This window comes from Astyanax mexicanus, chromosome 3, assembly GCF_023375975.1.
Source record: "Astyanax mexicanus isolate ESR-SI-001 chromosome 3, AstMex3_surface, whole genome shotgun sequence".
Taxonomy (NCBI): Eukaryota; Metazoa; Chordata; class Actinopteri; order Characiformes; family Acestrorhamphidae; genus Astyanax; species Astyanax mexicanus.
The window spans coordinates 33,334,712-33,361,311 of NC_064410.1; the positions used below are offsets into that span (position 1 = coordinate 33,334,712).

At 37.5% G+C, this 26,600-nt stretch overlaps 2 protein-coding genes across 2 annotated transcripts; one reads left to right on the forward strand and one right to left on the reverse strand.

Annotated features, from left to right (window-relative positions):
• On the reverse strand, nt 1-9,595 carry fam210aa (family with sequence similarity 210 member Aa). The gene is made up of 4 exons (XM_007254678.4): nt 9,442-9,595; nt 5,626-6,030; nt 2,289-2,400; nt 1-852 (listed from the first exon to the last, which is right to left on the reverse strand). The coding sequence occupies exons 2-4, from the start codon at nt 6,000-6,002 to the stop codon at nt 520-522; spliced, it is 822 nt and encodes a 273-aa protein (XP_007254740.3). The 5' UTR covers nt 6,003-6,030; nt 9,442-9,595; the 3' UTR covers nt 1-519.
• Nucleotides 9,596-9,974: 379 nt separating this feature from the next.
• Nucleotides 9,975-26,222, forward strand: rnmt (RNA (guanine-7-) methyltransferase). Its single transcript, XM_007254677.4, has 11 exons — nt 9,975-10,082; nt 11,571-11,668; nt 12,615-12,750; nt 12,837-12,959; nt 13,275-13,390; nt 14,155-14,336; nt 16,133-16,297; nt 18,685-18,802; nt 20,059-20,160; nt 23,458-23,491; nt 24,112-26,222. The coding sequence occupies exons 1-11, from the start codon at nt 10,067-10,069 to the stop codon at nt 24,147-24,149; spliced, it is 1,128 nt and encodes a 375-aa protein (XP_007254739.2). The 5' UTR covers nt 9,975-10,066; the 3' UTR covers nt 24,150-26,222.
• Nucleotides 26,223-26,600: the final 378 nt, after the last annotated feature.

Sequence of the window (26,600 nt, forward strand, 5' to 3'; positions counted from 1 at the left end):
TTATAAAGAAAATAGTCCTAAAACGTTAAAAGTACACATTAAACTATGGTGATATTGTGGTTATCGTAAATGTAACAGGACAAATGTGCTTGTGCAAAACAGGGGGTGAAAGGAATTGGACCATAGTCAATCAGGAAAGACACGTTTGGAGTTTCTTTTTCTTTTACACTGGACCTATAAAGCTAATGTAGCTAGCTAACTAGAATTATATTGCCTCTATTTTAGCATGCAGTTATCTGCAGGTCTATATCATCAATCACTTTGAATAATCTGTAATAGGCTTGCATATGTGGTTTCTCACTCTATATGATGCACTCCTATCTATAAACGTGATCTTGTCTTAGTTGTTTGACTACATTTGGGGTTATGAAGAAATTAAATGATTTTTTTTCCAACTATCACTTGAGGGATTCAAGAATTGTTTTTATTAATAGGGAGATGGATATTCTTATGTGAACCCCATTGGGGAGTTTGCAAGAGTTATGTTGTGTTGAAACATATCCTCATGAGCTGCGAAAACTACTCTGTCTTCTTTCGCAAACCAACTTTGTCTTTGGTTTCTTGAATTTTCCCAGAGAATTTGTCCTTTGTCTCTTCCATTCTCTCAGAGAAGCGATCCTTTGTCTCCTCCATCTTTCCAGAAAATCTCTCTTTAGTCTCTTCCATCTTCTCAGAGATCCTCTCCTTCGTCTCCTCCATCTTCTCAGAGATCCTCTCTTTCGTCTCCTCCATCTTCTCCTGGAAGTACTCTTTGACAGGTGGTGGGGTGGACATGTAGCCGTGCTTCCTCAGATACTTTACCGACAGTGACGTTCCTCCTAAAGTGATGGTGTATCGTGCTGGTGTGGCAATCTTTAGAGAGAAAAGGGAGGTCTGATACTAAATTGAACTGGAAGCATGTGCATCGCCTTAGTATCATGGATTTAATAGATCTAGTATCATATACAGCTCTGGAAAAAAATAAGAGATCACCTAAAAGTTTAAGTTTCTTTGATTTTACCAAGTGGAAAACCTCCGGAATACAATAAAGAGAAAGATGAATGATCACAGCCATCAAACCAAGCTGGATTGCTTGAAATTTTGCACCAGGAGTGGCATAAAGACTGGTGGAGGAGAACATTCCAAGAAGCATGAAAACCAGGGTTATTTCACCAAATATTGATTTCTAAACTCTTAAAACTTTATGAATATGGTTTATTTTACTCAAACATTTACCTATAAATAGCAAAATCAGAGAAACTGATTCAGAAACTGAGGTGGTCTCTTCATTTTTTTTTCCATAGCTGTGTCTAACAGTTATTAGCATTAGCATATTGTGCAAACAATTCATATAATGCAAAATGGAAAAATATTTTATGTAATTTTTATGCAATTTAATGCATTTATATTAGTCAATTCATATGGAATGTAAAGAACAACAGACATATTCACTACTAAACATTTACATTACTGTTCACTCACTGTTTCTTACAAAATCAACATCATCCTGCTTATGTTGGAGTAAATGTCTCTGAAGTTCAAGGAAGTCTTTCTAGAAGATTAGTAGCCTTGCTGTGAGCATTTGATTTGTTAGAATGCTAGATAGTTATAAAGTTCTACTGCCCTAAAGCTCAATGCTGGGGGCTTTATATTTTAGCCATCTTGCCAAAAAAAATGTTTTAATCTGTTCAAGAAAAACAAAAAATAGTTGTGTTCTATCTACAATCATTTCCAAGAGGGATTAGATAGAGAAGCTATAAGAGTGCATTTAGATATCTGTGTCGGCAAATTTGGATGCATCTTAAAGTAGACGTATGCTTTCATTAGATGGGGGTGTCCACAAACATTTGGACATATCAGCTGCGATCCAAAGCCTCGGCTGCAGGTAGCATGTCTCGGCTACATCACAGGAGACTGTTTTAAAGAGAAGGACCCTTCAAGTGAGATGGGCAGCCAACATTCAAAGGGATTTTAAGGAAGCAACTTGTGCATCTTTCTCAGCTCTCAGTTATCCACAAAAACTGGATGACAATTGAGGAAAAGCAAGCTTCTGAAGGCTTTTGGAGCAGAATTTGTTTAGAAATGTTAGGTTTTATAATTCTAGTTTGTTTACATGAAGAAAAAAAAGGCAATATCACCATGTGGTGTTCAAAATGTCTCATTAGACTGTTCTAAACTATGGAAAAGGAGTCTACAGTGGATAAGCCCTAGCTCAACTGCAGCATAAGCTTTGGAACCCAGCTAAAGTGCCTTTTGAAAAAAATAAATACAAGTTATTCTGGGAGAATTACAATAGAGTGTTACAATACCTTGTACATGGCATATGCGGTCAGTGCATAGCCACTCTGGGAGTTCTCCAGAAGTTTAACAAGCCTGTCAGGAAAACCAATGTACTCCAGAAATGGCACCAGATTCACTCCCCTGAAAACCAAGAACAAAGGAAAAGTTGAATAATTTTAGGACTTTTTAGGCCAACATTCTGTTACACTTTCTATTATTATGTAGGCTTTAACAAGAACACTCTTCACTATTAAGTTAAATATTTGTCTTTATTAAATATTTATTCTGTATCTGCATCCAACTGAGACCACTGAGACTGCAGTGACTGTACAGACAGTCATACATAGTTTTCACAGCTGATGGAAGCTTAAGAGAGCGTGGTCAGTCAGGTGAACCAGAGTTTCGAGCTGGGGTGGGGGAGGAGGGGGGGGGCAATGACTCAGGATTTTCCTCATCGTCTGGCGTTGGTAAACATAATATTCCACTTTAGAGCACCCAGCCCCCCCTCCACCACCACCACCATTCTCCTCCTCCTTCTCCTCCCACCGACATTTTTTACATTTCCAGACGGTGATGAGTCCATCCCTGCAGCCTGCTCCGCATTTAGCCAGACGTGTTTGCCCAGCAAACGCTCCACAGCTTGCCAGCTCACTCTATTCACCAGGCCAGGATGACCAGGGTTAAAAAAGGCCAATTACCTATTTATTACCCTCTTCCAACCCCTCCTAAAACGCTCTCACACTTTTAACACAGTTGCCGGACAATGAGCTAAACACAGGAAAGCAACAGTTACTTAAACAAAGTCTTATCTTAGGTACAAATAAATTATGGAAAATTTGAGTATTTTAATTGATTATAACAACAGATTTCATAAAGAATAAAATCATGTATTATGTATTATCTGTTGTATTTGAATTATTGTGAGTGTAGAGCTTTACAAATGTACTGGTAATTACTTCTATGATATTTATCTAAATCACAGCCACCTTATATAATGTTTACTTAATATGAGCATTTAATACAGCATGTGTCTTATGAATGATATTGCTAAACTTAACTACCAACCTAAACTTCAAACCACCAAACAATTTAATAGATTACAATGTTACACTCTAATACAGCGATCCATTTTTAGATTAGTGTGTAGAGGCTCAGCTCAATTCCTGAGCATGTCCGACCATCCCAGAGATACCAGAGATTACTTTCAAGAGCACTAAACATTGTTTAAAAATTTCTCCACAGCACTCACTTTGCAGTGTAAAGGCTTGGTAAAATAAAAATATATAACTTCATATTTTCTCAATTCATGTATCACCATAATCTACTTTTTGAAGGCTTGGAAGCTGGAATGGACCACACAGTTCCCGCACCAACGTCACAGTTTGGTGCCTGCAGTCATATGGAGAACAAATGGTAAGTGGTAAGCTATTAGCAAAGCATCCACATAGTGACTTAAGCTTCAAGTCATCAGCAAATTAAGTTTGGATTTGCATGGCATTGTGGGAATTAAAGGGGATTTAGATGCTTTAGTTGCTTTAAGTGGAACAAAACAATTACAGTACTCCCCTAATTTATACCCCTAAAATGAAGATTCTGATTGGTTTTGCTGCAGAGGCTGAATCTCTCTCGTTTGTGCAGCTAAAATTCTACTGTTATTTTGTCTGTACATATGATATGATTTTTTGGAGCTTGTAGGTAGATTATGATTTTTGTCCAAGTGGTTTTGGTCAAAAACAACACAAACACTCCCAACAGGTTAGACTATATTACTAGTAAAGTATATTATTATAATCCAGTACAAATATCTGTAGCATGTACGTGTCTATTCTTTTCACATGTGGATGAGAGTAAACCATAAAGAAAATTAATTGCAGCTGCTGTTAAATCAGTGTTTTTTTTGACACGCTGCCAATTTGAAATTTAGTCTCCCAATAGAAATAATCCCAATATTTTTGCTATGTAATCAAAGATTTTAATTCTTCACTAATCTATACTCATTCTGAACTAGTATCAGACTGAGAGGTCAAAACCACATTGTAATCTGTGACTTTTTTAAAAAGCATAAATAAATCATATATTTTTGGGCTGGGTAAGTCACAAGATTTGTAATTCCTTACAGAGTAATTCTAGCTTCTTTTTTATAATCAGGCATTGTATTCATTTCCTTCCGTGAGGAAGCTGTAAGACAAATTAAACTTTGTAGACGTCTGGTTCTGGTCACCCCCACTATGAGCAATTCTGACTCAAGCAAGTTTCACTTTGATGAAATCCCCCTATTTCCCTGGAAAAGGCACTGTAACACAAGGACTAGTGTAGACTAGTGATTTAAAGCTGTACTCCAGTTCTGTCATAAAAATGAGTGAGTAAAATGTGTGTGAACTTTTGCAATAGGCCTGCAACTAATGATTAATCTGGTAGACGACTAATCTGTCGATGATTAGTCAATGATTATTTCTGACATGCCTGCAATCTTTGTCCTGGCTTCAGTTCCTAGCTTTCTATACTGCTTTAGAATTATAGAAACAGCTGAATGTGGGATGCCCACAAGACATTTATGTGGCAAGACAATAAATTTTGATATTTTCTGAGAAAATATCTAATCTGTTGTGCACTTTTGGTGATCAGCTAAGTGTGAACTGAGTGAATGAGGAGCCCTTAACACTAAACCTGTACTACTGTACCCAGCACTTTGCACAATTCATTGCAGCTACAAATAAAAAATCAGTCAACATTAAAATTTGAAGTTAACAAATTTTTATAATCAACATGGTTGATGATAGGGGTGGACGATATGGCCCTAAAATAATATCACGATATTTCATGGTATTATCGCGATAACGATACTCTTGGCAATATGAAAAAAAAAAGAAAATACACTACTGCAACAAAAACAAAACTTACATTTTTTTTTGTATACAATATGATATGGCACACCCCTAACTGAGATATAAAAAATACAAGAATTTCATCAGATTTGTAACAGAAGTCAATGATCCAGAATGTCATGATACTATTAATGCACTTCAAATATCTCCATATATCCAGGATTAAAGTAAAATAAGTGATACTGGACAAATATAATCTGTCTCTAGTAGATATTTAATAGGGAATGAGAAATGTGAGAATTTTTCTTTTGCTTAAACAGCAAAAAAGTAGGACCCTGATGTGATAATTAGGGGTGAGTGTTATGGCACGATATTTCAGGGTATAATATCGTTCACAATATTCAAAAATGTTGGCGTACGATATGATATGGCACACCCCTAGTTGATAATGTCAATTAATAATGTTGAAGCCCTAATCCCTATTCCCCCTAAATCATCTAGTCTATGTTGAACCTAGTAGACCCAAGAAACACACACTTACTTCATAGCACTGTAGTAAAAAACTCCGAAACAGAGAGAGGACGTGACCAGGTGTACAGGAATCATCACTTTTCCATACTGTTTAAAGGTTTTTTTATATCTCTGCACCAGGCCTATGGAATTATCCATCAGTGGATCAGGTTCTTTCAGGTCACTTGGGCCAGCACTGTCTGGACTTTGCTGACCATGTCCAGAGGGATCCTTCCGTGGGGCTGTAGAGCATGCTGGGACGGAGGTGCTGATCCACCGAGGACTGGAACTCAGCTGCTTCAAGTATGATGGACCAGACTTAGTGAGCAAACCTCGGGATGAGGACCCCTGAAGGACGGAGAGCAGGGCAGGCTGCCCGATTGCTCTGCCGCACAGAAAGCGCAACATTATTCACAACCTATCTGCTCCAGAGTCCCTGTTAAAAAAAAGAAGAACACCAATATCATTAATAAAGCACTCAAGTACTCGTTATAACTACAGAAACACATGCACAAATTCTGCCAGCCTCTGTCTGACAGACCAGCTTTATCTGCTATATGTTATGTTATTATGTAAGAGAACATTAACCATCCCATTGCTCCATGAAGTGTTTTAGTTTCAGAGGATTTTAGAGGATCATATAAACATAGAACTTCACAGAGCACCCCCTACACTTCCTGTAATGCATTAAAGCCTGTCATAACTTTGTGAATACTTTGCAGTACTAGTAAAAATTTTGGACACACCTTCAATTTTTTTTATTTATTTTTCTTTTTTTTCACCTACATTATAAATAAATACTGAAGTCATCCACACTATAAAAGAACACAAAGTGGCTGTTAAATCTGATTAACGTATCTAGTGCAACACAGTTAACTCTTATTCTTTTCCTTGGGCAGTCCTGATGAGAGCCAGTTTCATCATAACATTTTTGATGATCTTTGGGAATTCTTGAGAAGGGTAATGCTGCAGACCGGAGCCCCAGTGGACGTGGCTAAAGGGCGGAGCATGTGTCAATCATTTTCGACTGCAGCCAATCAGACACTACACTTTCGTTGTCAATCACTTTTTATTAAGCCAATCCTCAGACGGACCAAGCTGTCCATATTTTTTTACTGCAGCCAATCACCTTAACAGATCTGTCAAATAAAGGCGGAAACTGCGTTGCTACCGGTTAAACGTAGCGCGATTTAAACTTCTGAACAGCGGTGAAGCTGAATGTGTATAAGTATTTTACACAATACTACATTAACAGTTTAAACACATTTATGTGCTACTGTAGTTAGTCCTGCCTATATGCCACTCTTAAACAGAAGTAACTGAATGAAACGTTAGAAAAGCCCCGACTTTAGATATTTTTAAATCAAAGATTAAAATACTCGTTTTTCTGGAATGGCACTTTCGTGGTTTTTTTTCCTTTATTGCAGTAATTGCATTAAATCGTATTAAATATATATATATATATATATATATATTTTTTTTTTTTTTTTTTTTTTGTAAAATACTAGGATCTGGAAATTTGTAAAATGGTAGGATTTGGAAAAAGACCTTGGTCTGCTGTTTGACAAGCAGGTGAAGTGTCTGGTTGCCCACTAGATGTCACTGTGGTGGAAGATAATTCAAACACCTCACAAGACTGAATATTGTTTTTCCGAATCAATTGGTTATTTGATACAATCTCCTAAAAGTCCCACTTTTACCATCACTAGTAAATACATTTACACCTTGGCGGGTCTTAAAGTGAGTTGGAGGAGAACAAAAGAAGGGGACTGGGCATTCCACTTGTCCATGAATCTGCCTGAAGAAGAGGTTTGTTTTTGGGATGTGTACTGTGTGCTCTCAAACAAAAATTCTCACAGCTTTTCTATATCCTTAATTTTATTCTTTACAAAATAGAACACGACTGTTACCACTAGTCTTGGGAATGCAAATATTTTTTCTCCATACAACAGTTTCTATTTTACATACTTTTCCAGACCTGAACATTTACAAAAATCAAATTTCATACTTGTACATACTTGTAAAGAAACCCTGGGATCCTATGAACCTTATTGAGGATTTGTAGAGCACCCGCTACGCTTTCTGTAGTTTATTACAGTCTGTCTGAATAACTGTAGGTAATTAGAACATGCAGTGTATACAGTGTTATAAATATGACTTTAGAATCGAATCCTCTACTCTCCCGAAAAAAAGTCAACAAGCTAAAGGGAAAAGCTCTCCTTTTCTAAGTTTTGTTTATTTATATTTTGTTGTCTCAGTTTCTGAACTGCTTTACAGAAACATCTCACTCAGGAGCTTTAGTGTTTTATTTTACACCAAAAACATAAAACAAAGCAGAAGAAAGTAGTCCAACACACGCAGCACCTTATAAAGCGTATATTCACAAAGAAGCTCCACTGCATTTCTGTAGTGAAGTTATTCGGTTCCAAGTAGTTTTTGAGCTCCCACTTTAATTCTTTCACTAAAGAAGTTTTTTTTAAAGATTTTTTGTATTAACTAGTTACTTATTTCACTAAGATATCAGTACACTGGAGGATGGGATTAGGAGACCCCTGGTAACTAGTCAGCTAGGTTGGCTAGTCTGTTTAGCAGCATTTCACTGATTTAATTATATTTAACAATCTGAAGGCTAATTCTACTTCTGTTTGAGACATTATTTCACTGCAGCCAGTTTAGTGTGTTTTTGTCTACTATGCCCTCTGGTCAGTGTGCAGGATTGGGAAAAATGCTGTTTAGCTTTGCCAAACATTCACACAAATCAATCCAGACTGTTCTCCTCTCTAGAGCAGGAGCGTCCCTCACTACCTTCAAGAACCTCCTAAAGACCACCTACTACCACCTTCAAAGAGCACCTACTACCTCTCCTAACACCCATAACAAACTGCTTGTTTACAAATAAAACAATGAAGATATAGAAGAACTAAAAATCTATATTGTAATCGAGAATCACTCATTTAGTTGAATTAAATATATAATATATCACAAGCCATTAAACCAAGCTGAATTGCTTGAATTGTTGCACAAGGAGTGACATAAAATTATCCAAAAGCAGTGTGTAAGACTGGTGGAGGACAACATGCCAAGGTGCAGATAAACTGTGATTAAAAACTAGGGTTATTCCACCAAATATTGATGTCTGAACTCTGAACCTATTTGAGGTCTGAAAGCTTTGTATCTTTTTGTTATTTAAGCCATTTCTCATTTTCTGCAAATAAATGCTTTAAATGACAATATTAATTTTTTGGGGGGAGGGGGAGATGTTGTCCATAGTTCACAGAATAAAACAACAATGTTCATTTTACTCAAACATATAACTATAAATAGCAAAATCAGAAATCAGCAAACTGATTCATTTTTTTTCAGAGCTGTATACAATATTTCCCAGCACCTACTTCTAACCTATCCCCTCGCCCCCTCCTCTTTTCTTTCTCTATCCCAATATTACCCTTTTCCTCCTTTAGCTGTTTTTATCCTCTATTGCTTATGTACATCATCGTTTGTAAGTCGCTTTGGATAAAATCTTCTACTAAACACAATGCAATGTGATGTAACGTGATGTAATAAGAGTTGATGACTCAGTAAGTAACGCTAGTTGTGTAGCTCTTGTAAACAGGAACATCCCCGCCAAAGTCTGCCCAAAGTCTTTACTAGCTGAAGATTTCGCCACCAATAATCAGTCATAACGTGTAAATAACGAAGTTTAGAAGGCCCTAAAGCTAGTTATAACAGCTATAACAGCTTGGTGAACATCCAGCCAAGCCCTGACACCTCCTTATTTGAGCAGTCCAGTCATGCTGAGCTGTACCCGCCAAAAACAGCCCGTAACTACAGGAAACGTAGTACATACATGAGAGAGCGGCTCCAGCAGGCTGGCGTTTATCCCCGGGACCATCTTAAACAGGTAAAACTGCACTCATGTCCCCTCTGTCATTCACAGAAAACACGGAAAGCTGCAGCAAGACGCACGAATATTACACATGGACAGGGTTCGCTGAAAAGGATCCTGGGAAATGTAGTCCAATTTCCGTACCACTTTCTATCAAGAGAGCGTCGTTAAAACTTCATTTCCCAGAAAGCACCGCGGTGTTTAAGTTGCTGTGTCAGGGTCAGGGTCAAAAGCTAACGCGCAAAAACTAACAATTTCAGTTTTCAATTTTGGCTAATAATAAAAAAGAAAAATAAAAGTGACACATGATAATGAGAATTTAAAACACATTTTAAATGAAACGTCATTATATTCATTTTTATGAAAGAAAGTCTGAATTTAAATACATATTGGTTTGTGGTGACGCTATGTTAAAAATACTACTGAATAAATTAATTACTGCAGTTTTGAGAGAGGGGCCGTGTGTTTATTTGGTGTTTGGTGTTAAATGTGAGCTGAGTGTGAGCGGCTGTGTTTCCTCTGGAGGGCCGGCAGGCGGCGGTGCTGAAGAGAAGCGGGACAGAGCGGAGAGAGAGCAGCCAGCGAGATGGCGGAAAACTCGAGTGAGTAAAGCACATTGTTATTGGTGCTGTTTTGTTGTGATTTTACTTGTATTATATGCTTATTTGGGTTAATAAATGTGGTGTTTGTTCACAGAAAGCTACAGTTTATTGCAGTGTCTGATTCACCCTAACCCCCCCTCTCTGCCCGTTTTAATCTGAAGTGTTGTTCAGGAGCTTCTCATGCTGGAGCTGCTTAGACTGAGGATTTATAGCCCCCGTTAGATTATCTAACCTGAGATAAATTAATCCTGTTTTTTTTAATTGGACGTTCAGCTCTGTGCCCTTCCGCAGGAAACACCTTCGTTTTCCCCCCTTACTTGCTGTAAACATTTCACATTACTGAAGGGAATAATTTAAATAGTGAAGCATAATGTCTCGCATTCAGTAAATTAGGAGTTTAACTAACCTACTGCAATGACTGACCTGAAGTTCCTCTATAACCCCATAAAATCAGCAGCGGTAAACTGTTTACTGAACACCGCTGTTACAGAGCCAGTGTTGCTAATTTAGCGGGTTTCATGCTGGATTTACCAACTTTTTATACCTATAAAATATATATTTTTAAAAATGAGTATCTCACAGAAAAATCATGCCCAAATGCCCCCTGTGAGGCGGACCCCCCCCCCCCTCTCTCTCTCTCTCTCTCACATCGATCTTTCTCTATCACTTTGTTTTTCCTTTTTTTATATCTCTCTGACTTTCTATGTCCTCTCTTTCTCTCGCAGTCTTTCTGTCTCTTTCACTCTATCACTACACTTTCACTTTTATCTTTCTATCTCTTTCTCTCTGTATTATCTTCTCTCTCTCTCTATCTCTCTCTCTCTCTCTCGCTCTCTCCCCATCACTTTTTATCACTCCTTTCACCTTTTTATCACTGTCTCTCTCCATCACTTTCTATCTCTATTACTTTCAAAATCCTTCTCCAAAAGTTTTTTACTCTCTCCATCACTGTTTATCTCTCTCTCTCTCTCTCTCTCTCTCTCTCTCTCTCCATCAATTTCTATCTCTCTTGAACACTTTCTCTCACTCTAACACTCACTCTGTCACACTCTGTCTCATATGTGAACGTGTGTTTCTCCTATTTTGCGTTTAACGTTAATTTATTCCAGTTTCTGAACTTCTGAATGAAACTTATTTGTTCATAAAGAATGAATAAATATAGACTATATAGCTTAGTCATATAAAAGTGCAGCAATATTCTTAGTTTCTTGTGTGTTCAGGTGGGGTTTTGGGTCCCTTAATGGACATTATGCAACTTTTAAGGAAACATTTAATGTTTAATTATGAGTTCTCTAAGAAAGCCTTTCGATAACATTTAAGGCAGTGTTTCTGCAACACACTGATCTTGATTGAATTGATTTGTGTAAAAAAAAAAAATGTCATGTTTTTATGTTTTATGCTGATCCCCAGCATATCGTATCGTCTTCTGCTCATGCAAAAATAAGCACAGGTGATCTTAAAATGTGTTTTTCTTTTGTTTTTCTGCAGGCTATCCCACAGAAGAGCAGCAACCTGCACACACATCCTCCCTAAAGAGGAGACATGAGGAAGACTCTCCGGAGTTCGGATCTCCTCCTAAAAAACAGGTCAGTCCTGATTCATCCACTTCAGATTTTTTACAGTTATTTTCTTTAGATTGGTTAATGTTAGAGATCCATGAGAATGTTATCACAGTATCACTAAATAAATGTATGAAAGACTTATTTAATATTTAGATATTAAAATTTTTGTGAAATGTATTGGTTAAACTGTAATATTTCATGTTTACATCTCCATGTTAATCATTTACAAAATGACATTTACAAAAGTCTATTAATAAAAGTTACACACAACTTTGATTTAATAAAGCAAGATACTCCTATTGCATAATTACTGTGTGGGTGATATTGTTTTAGCTGGCAACAAGTTATTTCATCCTTACTGATGCAGTGAGTAGCTTTTTATCTGTTAACAGCCATATGGAAAGATGTTAATCTATTTCAGAAGAGTCAGATGATTGCCATGCAACAAGGAGAAAGAACTGAAACTACTAAAATTGGGTTAAGAACTGCCCACTGCCCTTTTTATTAATAAAAAGTGGAAGGACAGTGGGGAAAACATCATCTTCAAGGAAGAAGTGTGGCCAGAACAAAAGCTTGAATGAGTCACTCACTTAAACATTTGGTGAAATTAGATTAGAAAACAATACTAGAACTCAGGGATATGTTTAATAGTGAAAGTAAGAGCATTTCCACACACACAATGCAAAGGAACTTAAAGGACTAGATTAGACTCTGGAGCAATGGAAGAATGTCATGTGGATTGAAGAGTCCAGATTTACCCTGTTTCATCTGATTGGTGCATCTGGATAAGAAGAGGGGCTCCCATCATGTCTAGTGCCAACTGTACAAATCTATGGCTCTATGATCTGAGGTTGCTGCAGTTGGTCAGTGTTGAGCAGCAAAAGCAAAGCAGCAAATTCTATCTCACACATTTTATTTTAATGGTGTTACATAGTTTTCTTACTAACCCAAAGTGTGTGTTGTATTGCAGGACACAGGAGAGGGACACAGTCTGAAAGTGGCAAGTCATTACAACACCTTGCAGGAATGCGGCCTGGCAGAGCGCAGCAGAAGCCGGATCGTCCACTTGCGCAACTTCAACAACTGGACGAAGAGTATCCTCATTGGTAACACACACAATCTCATAAATTAATATTTTTTAAAGCCGGAGAGAAAGCTGTCCATGCAACTGAGGTTTTGCTTATGCTTTTAGGAGAGATCTTGGATAAGGTGAGGCGTGAGCGGAGGGACGTGGCAGTGCTGGATTTGGGCTGTGGTAAAGGAGGAGACCTGCTGAAGTGGAGGAAAGGACGCATCAGCAAGTTAGTGTGTGCAGGTAAACACGCTTTTTGTTTAGTTTCTGTCCTAGATGTCCCTTTCTATTCTACCTATATGGTCTGACCAGTAAATGCTGTTCTTTAATGCTTATTAACACAAACAGAAATAAACACACACAAAGTCTTGTGCAAGTGACGCATTTTATTTATTTTTCTAATGCTGATGGTGGTAGTTCACAAATGGTGACACATTCTTTATTCATGATTGAGGAAATATTGAGTGTCCTTAATCAGTAGGTTTTCCCTGCTGTTGAATGTTGTGCCCATTCAATCAAGCAGATCAGTGTTAAATATCAGTGTGTCCTGTACTAAAGATATCGCCGATGTGTCGGTGGAACAGTGTCGGCAGCGCTATGATGACATGAGGAGGAGGAGTCACCCTAACGAACGAATCTTCAGTGCTGAGTTCATCACTGCAGATTGCAGCAGGGTATATATTTATACACACACACACACACACTTGAATACTTTATTTTCAGTTTGTTTAATGTGACTATGAGTGAACAAACATACAAAAAACACAATAGATGATATCACAATTATTAAATATTATTGAGGTCAGCAGCGCTTAATGCTAGTAAATGCTGACAGCGCTAGACTGAGGAACCCTGAGGGTTGCGGTAAGCCAGGGCGATATCTGCTAGTGGTTCGTTCCAATGTAGCTTGTTTTAACACATTTAACGTGCAGACTGTCTGCATATACAGTATGATATACTCACCTCTGAACGGCAAAAGAGCTAGAGCTGCGGTTAGTGGCTAATGCTAATACTGCTCCAGCCTCAGTGCTGGATAACTAAACTGAAAGTCCTGTATAACACTGTACTTCAGCAGAGTGGCTTTACTGCTCCTTACAACCTGACTGATAAAATGTATTTATAAGGCACACTCACGATTTTTGAGAAAATTAAAGAATTTTAAGTGCCCCCTATTGTGGAAAAAATACTGTACATTCCTCTGTGTGTGGAAGGAGTCTCATGAGATATGTGTCTTGTCTCTGTTGTTCTCTTATCTTTTTAGCTCTCTTAGTTTTAATACTTTGGCAATTAAAAAGTTTTATTTAAAAAAAGGCCTTAAGGACTCATTATTTAAATATTTCCAGGTTCATTGTAGCAGTGAACACAAGCACAATTGTAACACCTTTCTAAAATATGTTTTCTCTCTCTTTTCTCTGTCATTCCCCTGCCCCCACTGTAGGAGCTGCTGAGTGATAAACTGAGTGATGCAGAGTTGAAGTTTGATATCTGTAGCTGTCAGTTCGTGTATCATTACTCATTTGAAAGTCACAGTCAGGCAGACACCATGCTGAGAAACGCCTGTGAGAGACTGCGGCCAGGAGGATTCTTCATAGGAACCACGCCAGACTCCTACGAGCTAGTGTAAATACACACACACGCACACAATATTCATCAGAGCCGTGTTAGGACCTGTAATTGATGTATTATTAATAACCGTTGGTGCTGGTGATAGGGATGATTTTATTTATTTTTTTTTAACTTTGTTTTCCTGTTCGAGTAGCAACAATTTGAACATGTCTAGCCTCTTGGGTTCCCCTGGATTTCTTGTCTGCTTTTCGAGACTAATTTTCAACAAGAGGCTTGCCTTTTTTCTCATTAGCAGACAATGTGCCAGTGTGTTGCTCAAAGAGTGTTTTCAGTGTTTTCACTGTTCTTAAATGCTAACTAACATCAATTAATACCACGCTATCTTCCCAGCAACACATCATTAAAAAGTTGTGTTTCTGAGCCTGAACTCAAATATTTAACCAGTTTATCTTCTTCAGTTCTGTATTGGGACAAACTTAGGATTTTTTCGCACTTCGTACTGACCAAATCTTTAGTCAGATTTAGTCAGACTCTTGGCTAAGCCTGTCATGAAAATATTTTTGTGGACGATATATCGTCCCAGAAAATATTGTGATAAACCAGCAAAGCTGGAGCATTAGCATTAGCATTACCGGCTGACTGCTCCAGCTCCAGTGCTAGCCGGGGTTAGGAGCAGGCTACAGGCCGATAATACTCCCCTCTGAACGGGGAAATAGCGATTAGTGGCTAATGCTACTCCAGTGCTGGAGAACTAAACTGAAACTCCTAAATAACACTGCAGTTTGGCACTGTGGCTTCACTGCTTTTTACAACCTGACTGGTAAATTCATACATAAGGCGCACTGACCATTTTTGGGAAAATTAAAGAAGTGCACCTTTATAGTAGGGCTGTAACTTTAAATGAAAACGTGACGATATATCTCATCAAGCCTTAACCTGTCTCACAGGAAAAAAAAAAAAGAAAAACAGTAGGTGAGCTCCGCGGTAGAGTTAAAAATCTCCGCGGGAGAGAAGGTGAGCTCCGCGGTCCAATTAAAAAGCTCTGCGGTCCAGTTAATAAGCTATGCGTGACAGTGGGTGAACTCCGCGGTACAGTTAAAAAGCTCCGCGCGACAGTGCTCTTACTGTCCCAAAGATTCACAGCCCTAGTAAATACTGTAAGTAAATCATACACGTGACTGTTTCATAGGCAGTTGTACTAATCCCTTAGCTCTGTACTGTATTTAAAACTGTTGTCTCTGTTTGCACTTTAATTATAGTCTTAATATGACTGGTTAAGGTTGTGCATAGTTTAATTACAAGAGATTTAGGAGAAAAAAAACATAAACCATAGGCTTAATATAACTGGTTGTGGTTTGCACTTATTGTTTGCACTATATAAGAATAAAAAATGTATTTCTATTTCTTATAGAATCAATGTGTGAGACCCATCTGTTAAGTTTGCGTTATATGATTTTGTCAAATAAAACTCGTTTTCATTTTTGACGTTTTCTTTAAAATGTTATTTTTAAATCTCGTCTCGTACTCGTGAACCCAGTATCGTGTCTCGTCTCGTGATATTAGAGTCTTGTCACACCCCTACTTTATAGTGCAAAAAATACAGTGTATTTATTTACGTATATATATACAATTCCTCTGTGTGAGGTTGGTGGGGTGGGGTATTATTTCATGACAAAAATGTATTCAATCTGATTAATAACTGTTTGTGGTGTTCAGACTAGTGTTTGTCCTTAATTAGATTAATGATAAATATAGATTAGGGCACAGTACAGAGTGCACTACAGTATTTTCAGGCTGTTCTTTCTAGTGTTAAGTTTTTTTTTTTCACTTTGTCTCTGTTTGATCTGCAGAAAGCGTCTAGAAGCATCTGATTCGAACAGCTTTGGGAATGAAGTGTACAGGGTAACGTTTCGGAAGAAAGGAGAATACCCGCTGTTTGGCTGTCAGTATGAGTTCAACCTGGAGGGAGTCGTTGACGTACCAGAGTTCTTAGTCTATTTCCCTCTGCTTGTAGAGTAAGTTTGTGTGTGCTTTCTATTCTTTTCTCTTTTTGGTCATTAACCTGAATTACCAGCAGGTGGAGCTGGTGTATTCATAAACAGTCCTGAATGTCAGTGCTGCTCTTGTTACAGTGAATAGAAAAATCAATGCAGCTTATTGTGAGCAAGTGTAATCAGGTTGCTTTGATTTCTTGTTTACAAGTAAAAGCTTATTTCACCTCATTTGCAGTCTTTGTATCTAATCAACATTTAAAACACTATTTTCCTCATTCTAATCAGCAGTCTTGCATATGTAAAAATGAATCAATTTGACCTATGCAAACATTTACTGTTTAGCAAATCAGCTTTAAGCATATGTCACCAAAATATGCAATTAATTATAATTAACTATAATTAGCTGAAAAAAACATTTCGTACCATGTCTGACTCAATCTTGTCTGAAGACATGAAACATGTGTTCCTTCAAGCAACATAAGGTCCTAAAATAAACAAATAAATTAGCAGTCAAAGTTTTAGGCAAATCAACCACTTTCAACTTGCAGTTTATATAGTTTAAAATGTGGCTAAACAGAAATGGCTGTTCAGGGGAACTGTAGAGGTCAGAATAACATCTTGAAGACCAATTAAACACCAGAAAATAACTGCTTGAGTGCTGGTATGACATGCTGACAAATCAGAAACTTACATACAACTGCTAAGAACCTGTGCAAAGGTTCTTTCCATTGTGCAGTGTTTGTACAAACATAATCTTCATGAAAGAAGAATTGTTTAAAGTTATGCAAAGTTTGATAATTGCTACAGAATCTCCATAGCAGCTGGGTGAATTTTTTCACAAGTGCTTTGGACTGATTTAGTCTGTTATGTTTGGAGAAAGAACACCATTGTAACTAAATGCAAAAATTGCTATTAAGGAAAACAACACCATGCCAGCTGTGAAGCATGAGGGTGGAGGTATCATGTTTTGGGTTTGGTTCTAGCAGTGGTAATATTCCACAAAATACCAGCAAATCCTGAATGCAAATGTCCAACTACTTGTTTAAATTTGAAGTTGAAAATTAAAACATACCCACATAGATCAGCAGGTGCAAAGCAGAAAACATTCATTGAGCAGCAGTTCTGCTGAGATAAACAGAGGTCAACAGAGCATGACCAGACTGACTCCAGCTGAAGGAAAAGCTACAGTAACTCAAATAACCACCATATACAACTGCGGTGAACAGAAAACAATCTCAGAATGCACAACATCCTTGTGCACAACATCCAACCTTCCATCATGTTCCACTTCTGTTAGTTAAGAACAGAAGGTTACACTGCAACACAACTGCAAAGTTAAAGACTGGAAAAATATAGGCTGATATGATGCTCGCTTGAATGTCACAGCTTATTGAAGGACTGCTGCTGATGGAAGGTTGAGTATCTGATGCAGTTGCAGCTGATAAACACAAGGTGGTGCCTTGCTACAAGAACAATGCTCTGTCTTTTCATTGGCGGCCGTAGCTCTTATTTTGGCCTTAGAGATTATTGAGGATGACAATCTTTAGTTGATCTGTACAGAATCAATGTTCTCTCTCTTAGCACCTGAATCCTTGAAAGTAGACTATGTCTTGAGAATACACATTTTACCTGAAGTGACTCACCTAAAAAAAAAAGTGATTTATATGCACTCATTGCCTCCGCTTAACTGCTTGAATGTTTGCACCAGGAGTGGCATAAAGTTATCTAAAAGCAGTGTGTAAGACTGGTGGAGAACATGCCAAGATTTATGAAAACTGTGATTAAAAACCAGGGTTATTCCACCAAATATTGATTTCTGAACCCATTAAAACCTTAAATATGAACTTGTTTTCTTTGCATTATTTGAGGTCTGAAAGATCTGTGTCTTTTTTTTGTTATTTCAGTCATTTCTCAACAACAATGTTGATTTAACTCAAATATATACCTATAAATAGCAAAATCAGATAAACTGATTCAGAAACTAAAGTGGTCTCTTATGTTTTTTTCCAGGGCTGTATATATGAATATAAGTTTTTGTGTGTATGTAAATAATTACAATATAAGAATGAAAAGCTAAGTTTAATTGGGGGGAAAATGCACAACAGAATAGAGGCTCTAGTACCACATTGATCTCTCACCAGGAGGTATACTATCCAAAATGTAGTCTCAGAAAGCCTTTTAAAGAAAAATAACTTTCTGAGATTCATTCAAGAGAGATGCACCAATCTACGATTATTAGAGCTTAGCTATATATATATATTGACTTTGATGTCTGTATAGACTGCATACTGTGTTGTTATAAATACATGTACTAATGAATAAGGCTTCAGCTGCTAATATGTAGTTTTAACAATGTGCGTGTGTCTGTTTTTATAATTTATAAAGAAATCTTTGTCTGTCTTGTCCAGAATGGCGAAGAAGTACAACATGCGGTTGGTGTTTAAGAAGACATTCCGGGAGTTCTTTCAAGACAAGATAAAGGACGAGCAGAATAGGATTCTGTTGCAGAGGATGCAGGGGCTAGAGGTGTGTGTGTGTGTGTGTGTGTGTGTTTTTGTGTGTTTTTGTGTGTGTGTGTGTGTTTGTGTATATTTGTGTGTGTGTGTGTGTGTGTGTGTGTGTGTGTTTTTGTGTGTGTGTGTGTGTGTGTGTGTGTGTGTGTTTGTGTGTGTGTGTGTGTGTGTGTGTGTGTGTGTGTGTGTGTGTGTGTGTGTGTTTGTGTGTGTGTGTGTGTGTGTGTGTGTGTGTGTGTGTGTGTGTGTGTGTGTGTTTGTGTGTGATAACTGTTCAGAGTAACTAAAATCACATCACCCCGGCAACCGCTCTAAAGAAGCTCTCCAAATCAAAGTGGTACAACAGTTCATTGGTAGACATTGATCACTATTACATCTCATGTGTCCTTCTCCCTGTTTTTCTCTTTCCTCATTCTTTCTTTCTCTACCTCTCATTTCTTTCTTTACCCAGACTCTTTTGTTCCCCCTGGCAGTATTGGTTCAACTAGACTAATTGGTTCAAGACTAATCGTTACTTATATACAGATATAAAAGGTACCAGTGGGTAAACTGACAAGGCCAATGTCTGATTCACACCCTTCCACACACCTGTCAATGTCAAATATATGGAGACTAGCTCAGACCTGGGCGTTGAATAGTCAGTAGTAATTAGAATAGTTTTTAGAAATCAAATGTGTACATAAATGACTGTATATTATTATGCATGCAATACAAAAAACTGGAAAAATGTCAGGTCATTAAAAATATATATATATTTCTTTATTTTATTTTTATTTTTTTTGTCTTATGCATATGTTCAAAGATTAAACAGGACCTCAATAAACTTCGTACCCAAAACTGAATAGATTTTTCTCACTGAATAAAAAAAATATATATTAAAAACAGCAAATTAAATATTTGGACTACAAACAAAAAAAAAAACAGAATTTTGTATTATTTAATTTCTGCTCTTTACTGGAAAAACATGAACAGAATTTAGGTTGTTGAACATTTTTAATAATCTTAATTACATGCATGAAATATACACTTGTATGATGTTGGTGTTGGTACTATACCTGCTTGTAACATTCACTCTTACCAGTACTACTACACTTATCAAAAACATTTTATAAAGAAACACATTTAATATTGCGCTAAATATTGAGATCAAATTGTTGGTCCTAATTTAATTTTCAAAATCCTGACATTTCTATAAAGTAATACTGTTTAAATCATCACCATTACACAGGTTCATAAGAAAACAATATTGTTTTGTGTGTGTTTTTATAGCAATACCCAGCAGATGGCAGAGGCAGGCTAGCGTCTGATAACCCAGTGGAGTACCACCATGCTGAGAGGATAGCCAAGACCCCCGGAGTTAGACTGCCACTGGTCAGTTAAACACCCTTACACACACACACATGTACACACAGGGCATACACACTGCATTTAACACAGCACACATCTTTTGATTTATTATTTTTTATCCTTAGAGTAGGGACTGTTATTTTCAGTAACTGTACTATAAAACAGGAGATCCTTGATTTTTTTTCTTTAGTACTTTAGTTGTGCATTTTCTTTTTTTATTTGTTGTGCATTTTTGGTGCAACACAGAAAAAAAAATTATTTGTGCTGATACTGGCATATTACAAGACTGATGTTTTAATTGGGTTTGTACATGAGGTTTTACAGTTGGGCTTTCCAAATGGACCTCGTCATTAGAGCCCGCCGTAGTCTCACATCAGTCCCATTCAGGCCCCATAACTCTTTTAAAAAGTGCAGCAACCAGTACATTCATTTTTTTTTCAAAGCTTATTAAATCCTATTTGGGATGCAGAACACTGTGTTTACCAAAATAAAACCTATAAAGAATAAAATAATATAAATATTAAGATTCACGTGCACCTGTCAAGTAGATAAGAGAGTTAAGAGTTAGTGCTTGTACTCTGTATCGGCAGTTACTTGAAATCTGGCATCAGTATTGGAAAGGTAAAAAGTGGAATCGCTGCATCCCTTTATTTATATATATATATATATATATATATATATATATATATATATATATATATATATATATATATATATATATATATATATATATATTTTTTTTTTTTTTTTTTATATACAAACATCCCAATATGAGATCTCAGTGCAATTAAACCCAATAAACGTTCAGTTAATAATAGTTTGGGATTCCAACCCCAATACCATGTTTTGTGAACGGAGGCACCATTTATTGATTAACTGACTCCAGCAGAGAGCTAATGACCTAACAGAATAGCTTGACAGGCTAAGTTGTTGGTCACATCGATATACAGTCATGTGAAAAAGTTTGGGCACCCCTATTAATCTTAATTTTTAGTTCTAAATATTTGGGCGTTTGCAACAGCCATTTCAGTTTGATATATCTAATAACTGATGGACACAGTAATATTTCAGGATTAAAATGAGGTTTATGGTACTAACAGAAACAAAATTTGACCGGTGCAAAAGTATGGGCACCCTTATCATTTTATTGATTTGAATACTTCTAACTACTTTTTACTGACTTACTGAAGCACAAAATTGCTTTGGTAACCTCATTGAGCTTTATGGGAGATAGAGGTTAGTTTGGGCCCAAAAAATCTGACCCGATCCAGCCCGAGCCCGTGCACGTTCTGCCCGAGCCCGACCCGACCCGAACCATAAACTGTCATTATGAGCCCGACCCGAACCCCCCGATAAACTGTCTGTTTTCGGGCTGTTTGAATGAGCAAAATATGATCATAATTATGTTAATTAACACTGTAACATAGAAGCATAGAACTATTATTTAATTAAAATGATTTTTAAGAACAGCTTAACACAGTGCTGCAGGTCAAACGCGGAGGAGTTAACGTGAGAGAGACACAGAGAGAGAGAGAGACACAGAGAGAGAGAGAGACACAGAGAGAGAGAGAGACACAGAGAGAGAGAGAGACACAGAGAGAGAGAGAGACACAGAGAGAGAGAGAGACACAGAGAGAGAGAGAGACACAGAGAGAGAGAGAGACACAGAGAGAGAGAGACACAGAGAGAGAGAGAGAGAGATTTGCGTGTTCTGATGAGCTACTCACAGGTAAAGTTTCTCTTTTATCTCCTCGTGCTCATATTCTAGTCCCATACATAATTCTGCTGCTCCCTCAGTGTTTTCTGACGTATTTTGCGGCTAGCGCGAGCGCTTACAACTAACACCGCGGACCGCGAGGTGCCTCCGCGCTTGTGCGGAATCCGCTACTGAATCCGACTCCCCCTTCGCGGACAGAATCGTTTGTACAACTGCGGGAGTGAAAACAGCGCTTATAAATAAAATAGTTTAGTTTCACTTTCAGTTTTCTTTATTTTCGTTATTTTATTTAAAAATAAAAATATAATTAAAAAACAGACGCCTACATCTCAGACTATTTTCTGGAGCCCGAACCTGACCCGGCCCGAGGAATGTGGTGGGAAATCTTGGCCCGAACCCGGCCTGACCCGAGGCCCGACCCGAAATCGGGTTGGTTCGGGCCAAGATTTCCCACCACATTCCTCGGGCCGGGTCAGGTTCGGGCAGAGAATCTAAGCTCTAACGGGAGAGTGTTGCGAAAGAAGCCATTTCTGCAGGCTCGCCATAAACAGAGTCGCCTGAGGTGTGCTTTTGCAGAAATGGCTTCTTCAGGCGACTCTGTTTGTGGCGAGCTTCTCCTTGTGCAAAGTGCGCTGTATTGTTGACCGATGCACAGTGACACCATCTGCAGCAAGAGAGATGCTGCAGCTCTTTGGAGGTGGTCTGTGGTTTGTCCCTGACCGTTCTCACCATTCTTCTTCTCTGCCTTTCTGATATTTTTCTTGGCCTGTCTCTTCTGGGCTTAACAAGAACTGTCCCTGTGGTCTTCCATTTTCTTACTATGTTCCTCACAGTGGAAACTGACAGGTTAAATCTCTGAGACAACTTTTTGTATCCTTCCCCTGAACAACTATGTTGAACAATCTTTGTTTTTAGATCATTTGAGAGTTGTTTTGATGAGCCCATGATGCCACTCTTCAGAGGAGATTCAAATAGGAGAACAACTTGCAATTGGCCACCTTAAATACCTTTTCTCATGATTGGATACACCTGGCTATGAAGTTCAAAGCTCAGTGAGGTTACCAAACCAATTTTGTGCTTCAGTAAGTCAGTAAAAAGTAGTTAGGAGTATTCAAACAATAAAATGATAAGGGTGCCCATACTTTTGCACCGGTCAAATTTTGGTTTAATGCATATTGCACATTTTCTGTTAGTACAATAAACCTCATTTTAATCCTGAAATATTACTGTGTCCATCAGTTATTAGATATATCAAACTGAAATGGCTGTTGCAAACTATTATATTTAAAACTAAAAATGTTAATTAATAGGGGTGCCCAACCTTTTTATTAGACTGTATTGTATAATTTCGTATTGTAATGATGAAACAGTCGAATCGCCATTTCTTCATTCTGATTTAGAATGAATAAAGGGGTGTACAAAGGCATTTTCTAAATTCTGTTAGACTGACATTTATCTGTAGTAATGTTTATGCCACTATTCTCTTTCCATCAGTGTGTTTGTATACTGTATTGGTATGATGACAAAGTATAATTAAATTGTATATTAACACTTGTATTTGTATTGAATACTGGCATCTTTTCTGTTTCTTGTCCTTCTCCCAGGGCACGATGTCCAAGTCTGAGTGGGAGGCTACAAGTACGTACTCGTGTGTTCTCTATAGCTTAAGCAGCTGTGGGCTGCCTTTATGTTTCATTCTTTCTGATTAAACTGTAGCAAAAAACTGCATTATTGAATAAAAACTCATACTGCATAATGGTGCAACATATAATACAATATAAAAAACATAGTTTGGGGCACAGCAAAAGTAATGTATTTTCATCTGTTTTGTTGGGTTTAATGGTGTGGTCTTAAAAGGGTAGGCGGGGGGGGTGTGAAATCAGTTGGATTAGATTGTTTCAGAAACAGCTGCAATAAATGAAAGGCATTTTAAGATCACTTGTGCGTATAAAGCAATGATAGTATAATGGCATAATAATACATTTACATATTTATAAAGAGCAGTGAGCTTTACATTTATTTAAAAAAACACTCAGACATTGGAATTGAATTTTTAATTTATTTATCTAGTTTATGAACACTATATTCGAGTGTTTTTCTCCTCAGAGCGAATCAGGATGTCTTTTCTTTTTCTCCATCGGTTCCATTTCTGACCATTGGTCACTCCAATTACAAACTACATGCTGTTATTAACCTTGAGGTGAGGGGTTGTGTTCTCTGCTGTAATTAAGGTCCTTGTCTGTGCTTTTGTGTTGTAGGTATCTATCTGGTGTTCGTTTTTGAGAAGATGTCCTGAACTGGAGAGTTTTAAAACTGGAGATGTCTGCAGCATCTATTCAATTCTCTTTTCTTTTTCTTTGCTTGTAAAGAGCCAGTCGAGTCTTCTTTTTTTTTTGGTCTGAAACGGAGCATCTGTGTGTTTATCAGAGAGAATGTAAAGTAAATGAGTGTCTATGACCAATTATGATTTTCATCTAAAACTTTGAGCAGTGAGTCTGTTGGTCATTCATGATATATTTGTATGTTGCATGGGGAAAAATTATTGTAGCCGACTTGATGTTGGAATTTAGTCTATGTTTGTAGGTGACAGTAGCCGTATCCGGATGAGATTAGTTTCTAGAGGGAAAAATATTTTGCATTTCAATGCAGTGATAAAACTCAGTGAGTTGTTTTTTTTTTTTTTTTTGGCTTTCTCAGTCACGACATCATGTTCAGTAGCTCCTCCACTTCCACTCGCTGTTGTGTTTATGTGGATCTCCATGGAAACATGCACTGTTTAATTGCGGTGCGTAGCAGTGCACAAATAGCTATTTTATTAAATGTGAGGTGATGAAACTCAGAGATGTGCGTCTGAACATAACTAAAATTTCCAGAGGACCACAGAGTTCAGCGAAAAACAGTAGGGCCTGCAATTCTGCCTGTAATTTTCCCAGAGGACGTCAAAGAAAAACATGTACATGTTCGTTTTGGACAGCAATAAAATCATGGAGAAAAAAAAAATAGGCCCCCCTGAGAAACTAATCCCCTCTGAAAAAAAAAAAAACACGTAAGCAAGTCTTCAAAGAGCCTAAGGCTGATTGGAGGTAAATTGAGCAGTTTATTTTGGTCACTTGTGGGGTAAGACCAATTTGAGAACAAAGAAAAACACTTGCTTATTTGTGTCTTTTCTACAATTTCACAGTGTCTGTTATTTTATTCAGTAGATCATTTTAACAGATCTGTATGGCATAGGATTTCTTTCCCTTTCTGCACTTACAGTGTAGGCTTGGGGCATAGAATGATATAGGAAACATATATGTTCCTCTAGATATCTGATAACATGTATCTACATTGTACACGCACTTATATTCAACCAATATTTCAGATCAGTATGTGGTGACATGTTGACATGTTTTTTGCTTACTGGAAGAGCAAAGGGGAACAGAACAATTTAGCCAGCTGTGCTTAAAATAAAGTGCTGTTTTAGTTCTGCATCAGCAAAGACATTATAGCCTAAATTACAGCTTATGAATTCTGTCCTGCACAGAATATTTATTTATTTTGTGTTGAAACCTGATTCAACTAAAAAGCTGATTAACAAGTCTTGTCGGAGGCACAGGAGATTGGTAAAGCAGGTACAAATGTGCGGGGCAGGGGGCACTATAAACTGTGCCCATACTTTTGTCCTTAGTTTGTCATGTAGTTTGTCAGAAAATACATAAGCAGTCCATTACATTAGAGATTACTGAACAGCTCTATACTGTTTGAGGAGAGCATGCTGGCTTAGGCTTGCAGTTTGGCTATTCAGACACCAAACATGTCTGATCAGCTACTGTTGGGGGAACTGGTTTTAGTGGGTTTAGTGTCTTTTTTTTTTGTACTCAGTATCAGTATTTACCTTCATTTCAAATATCATTTGTATCCACAGAATAGTAAATAAAGTATTCACACTTTATTCACAAGTTAAGTTAACTAAACTGGAAAAAATGCATAGTTTTGCTGCATTTCAAATTTGAACTCAAACATCTATCCAAAAATCTCAAGCTGCACAACTCTTTTTAAAGAGGTAGCTCCTTTAAAAGATTATTTCTGCAATTTCTGTGATGGTATATAATTTGTGCGGATTAGGGAGACCTTATTAAAATGCGTAAGCCTCCCAGAACTTCCATGATGGGTAGAACTTATGTGCATCTGTGGCCGAACAGAAGGCGCACTGTCACTGCAGTATTTGCTTGATGCAGTGTTATGTGTTTAATAAATTGAATCATGTAACAAACAGACTGCTAAGGTCTAGAGATTTAGTGCTGGCTCTTCTAGTAAATGAATGTTATCTTTCATAGTTTTGTCCAACGTACTGTTTGATTTTGCAACAATAAAGTTCCAAAAATAATTCTGCATCATCTCATTCTCACTAATCATGCACTGGCTATACTTTTATGTGCTGCCTCCTTAACTAAATCTGTGGTTCATTTAGGGCTGGTTTTGTATGACTTCACGGCCTCAATGGTGCAATGCTTCATTCTGATTGCTGCTGGAATAAAACATTGTATGGAGAATTAAACCATGATTTGATTTTGCCCTGTTTGTTTGAAAAGTTTCTTTTGCTCACCAGGTTAAAAGAGAAGCAGCCTTTGTAAGAAACTGACTCTTCTAAAGAATAAGTCTCAATTCCATTTCACCCATTGGCCCTACCACTTAGCTCTACCTCTCTGTTTTATGTGTTCACACCTGGGGTAGGGTGTCCTGATTTTTGTCAAGCTGGAGGGGT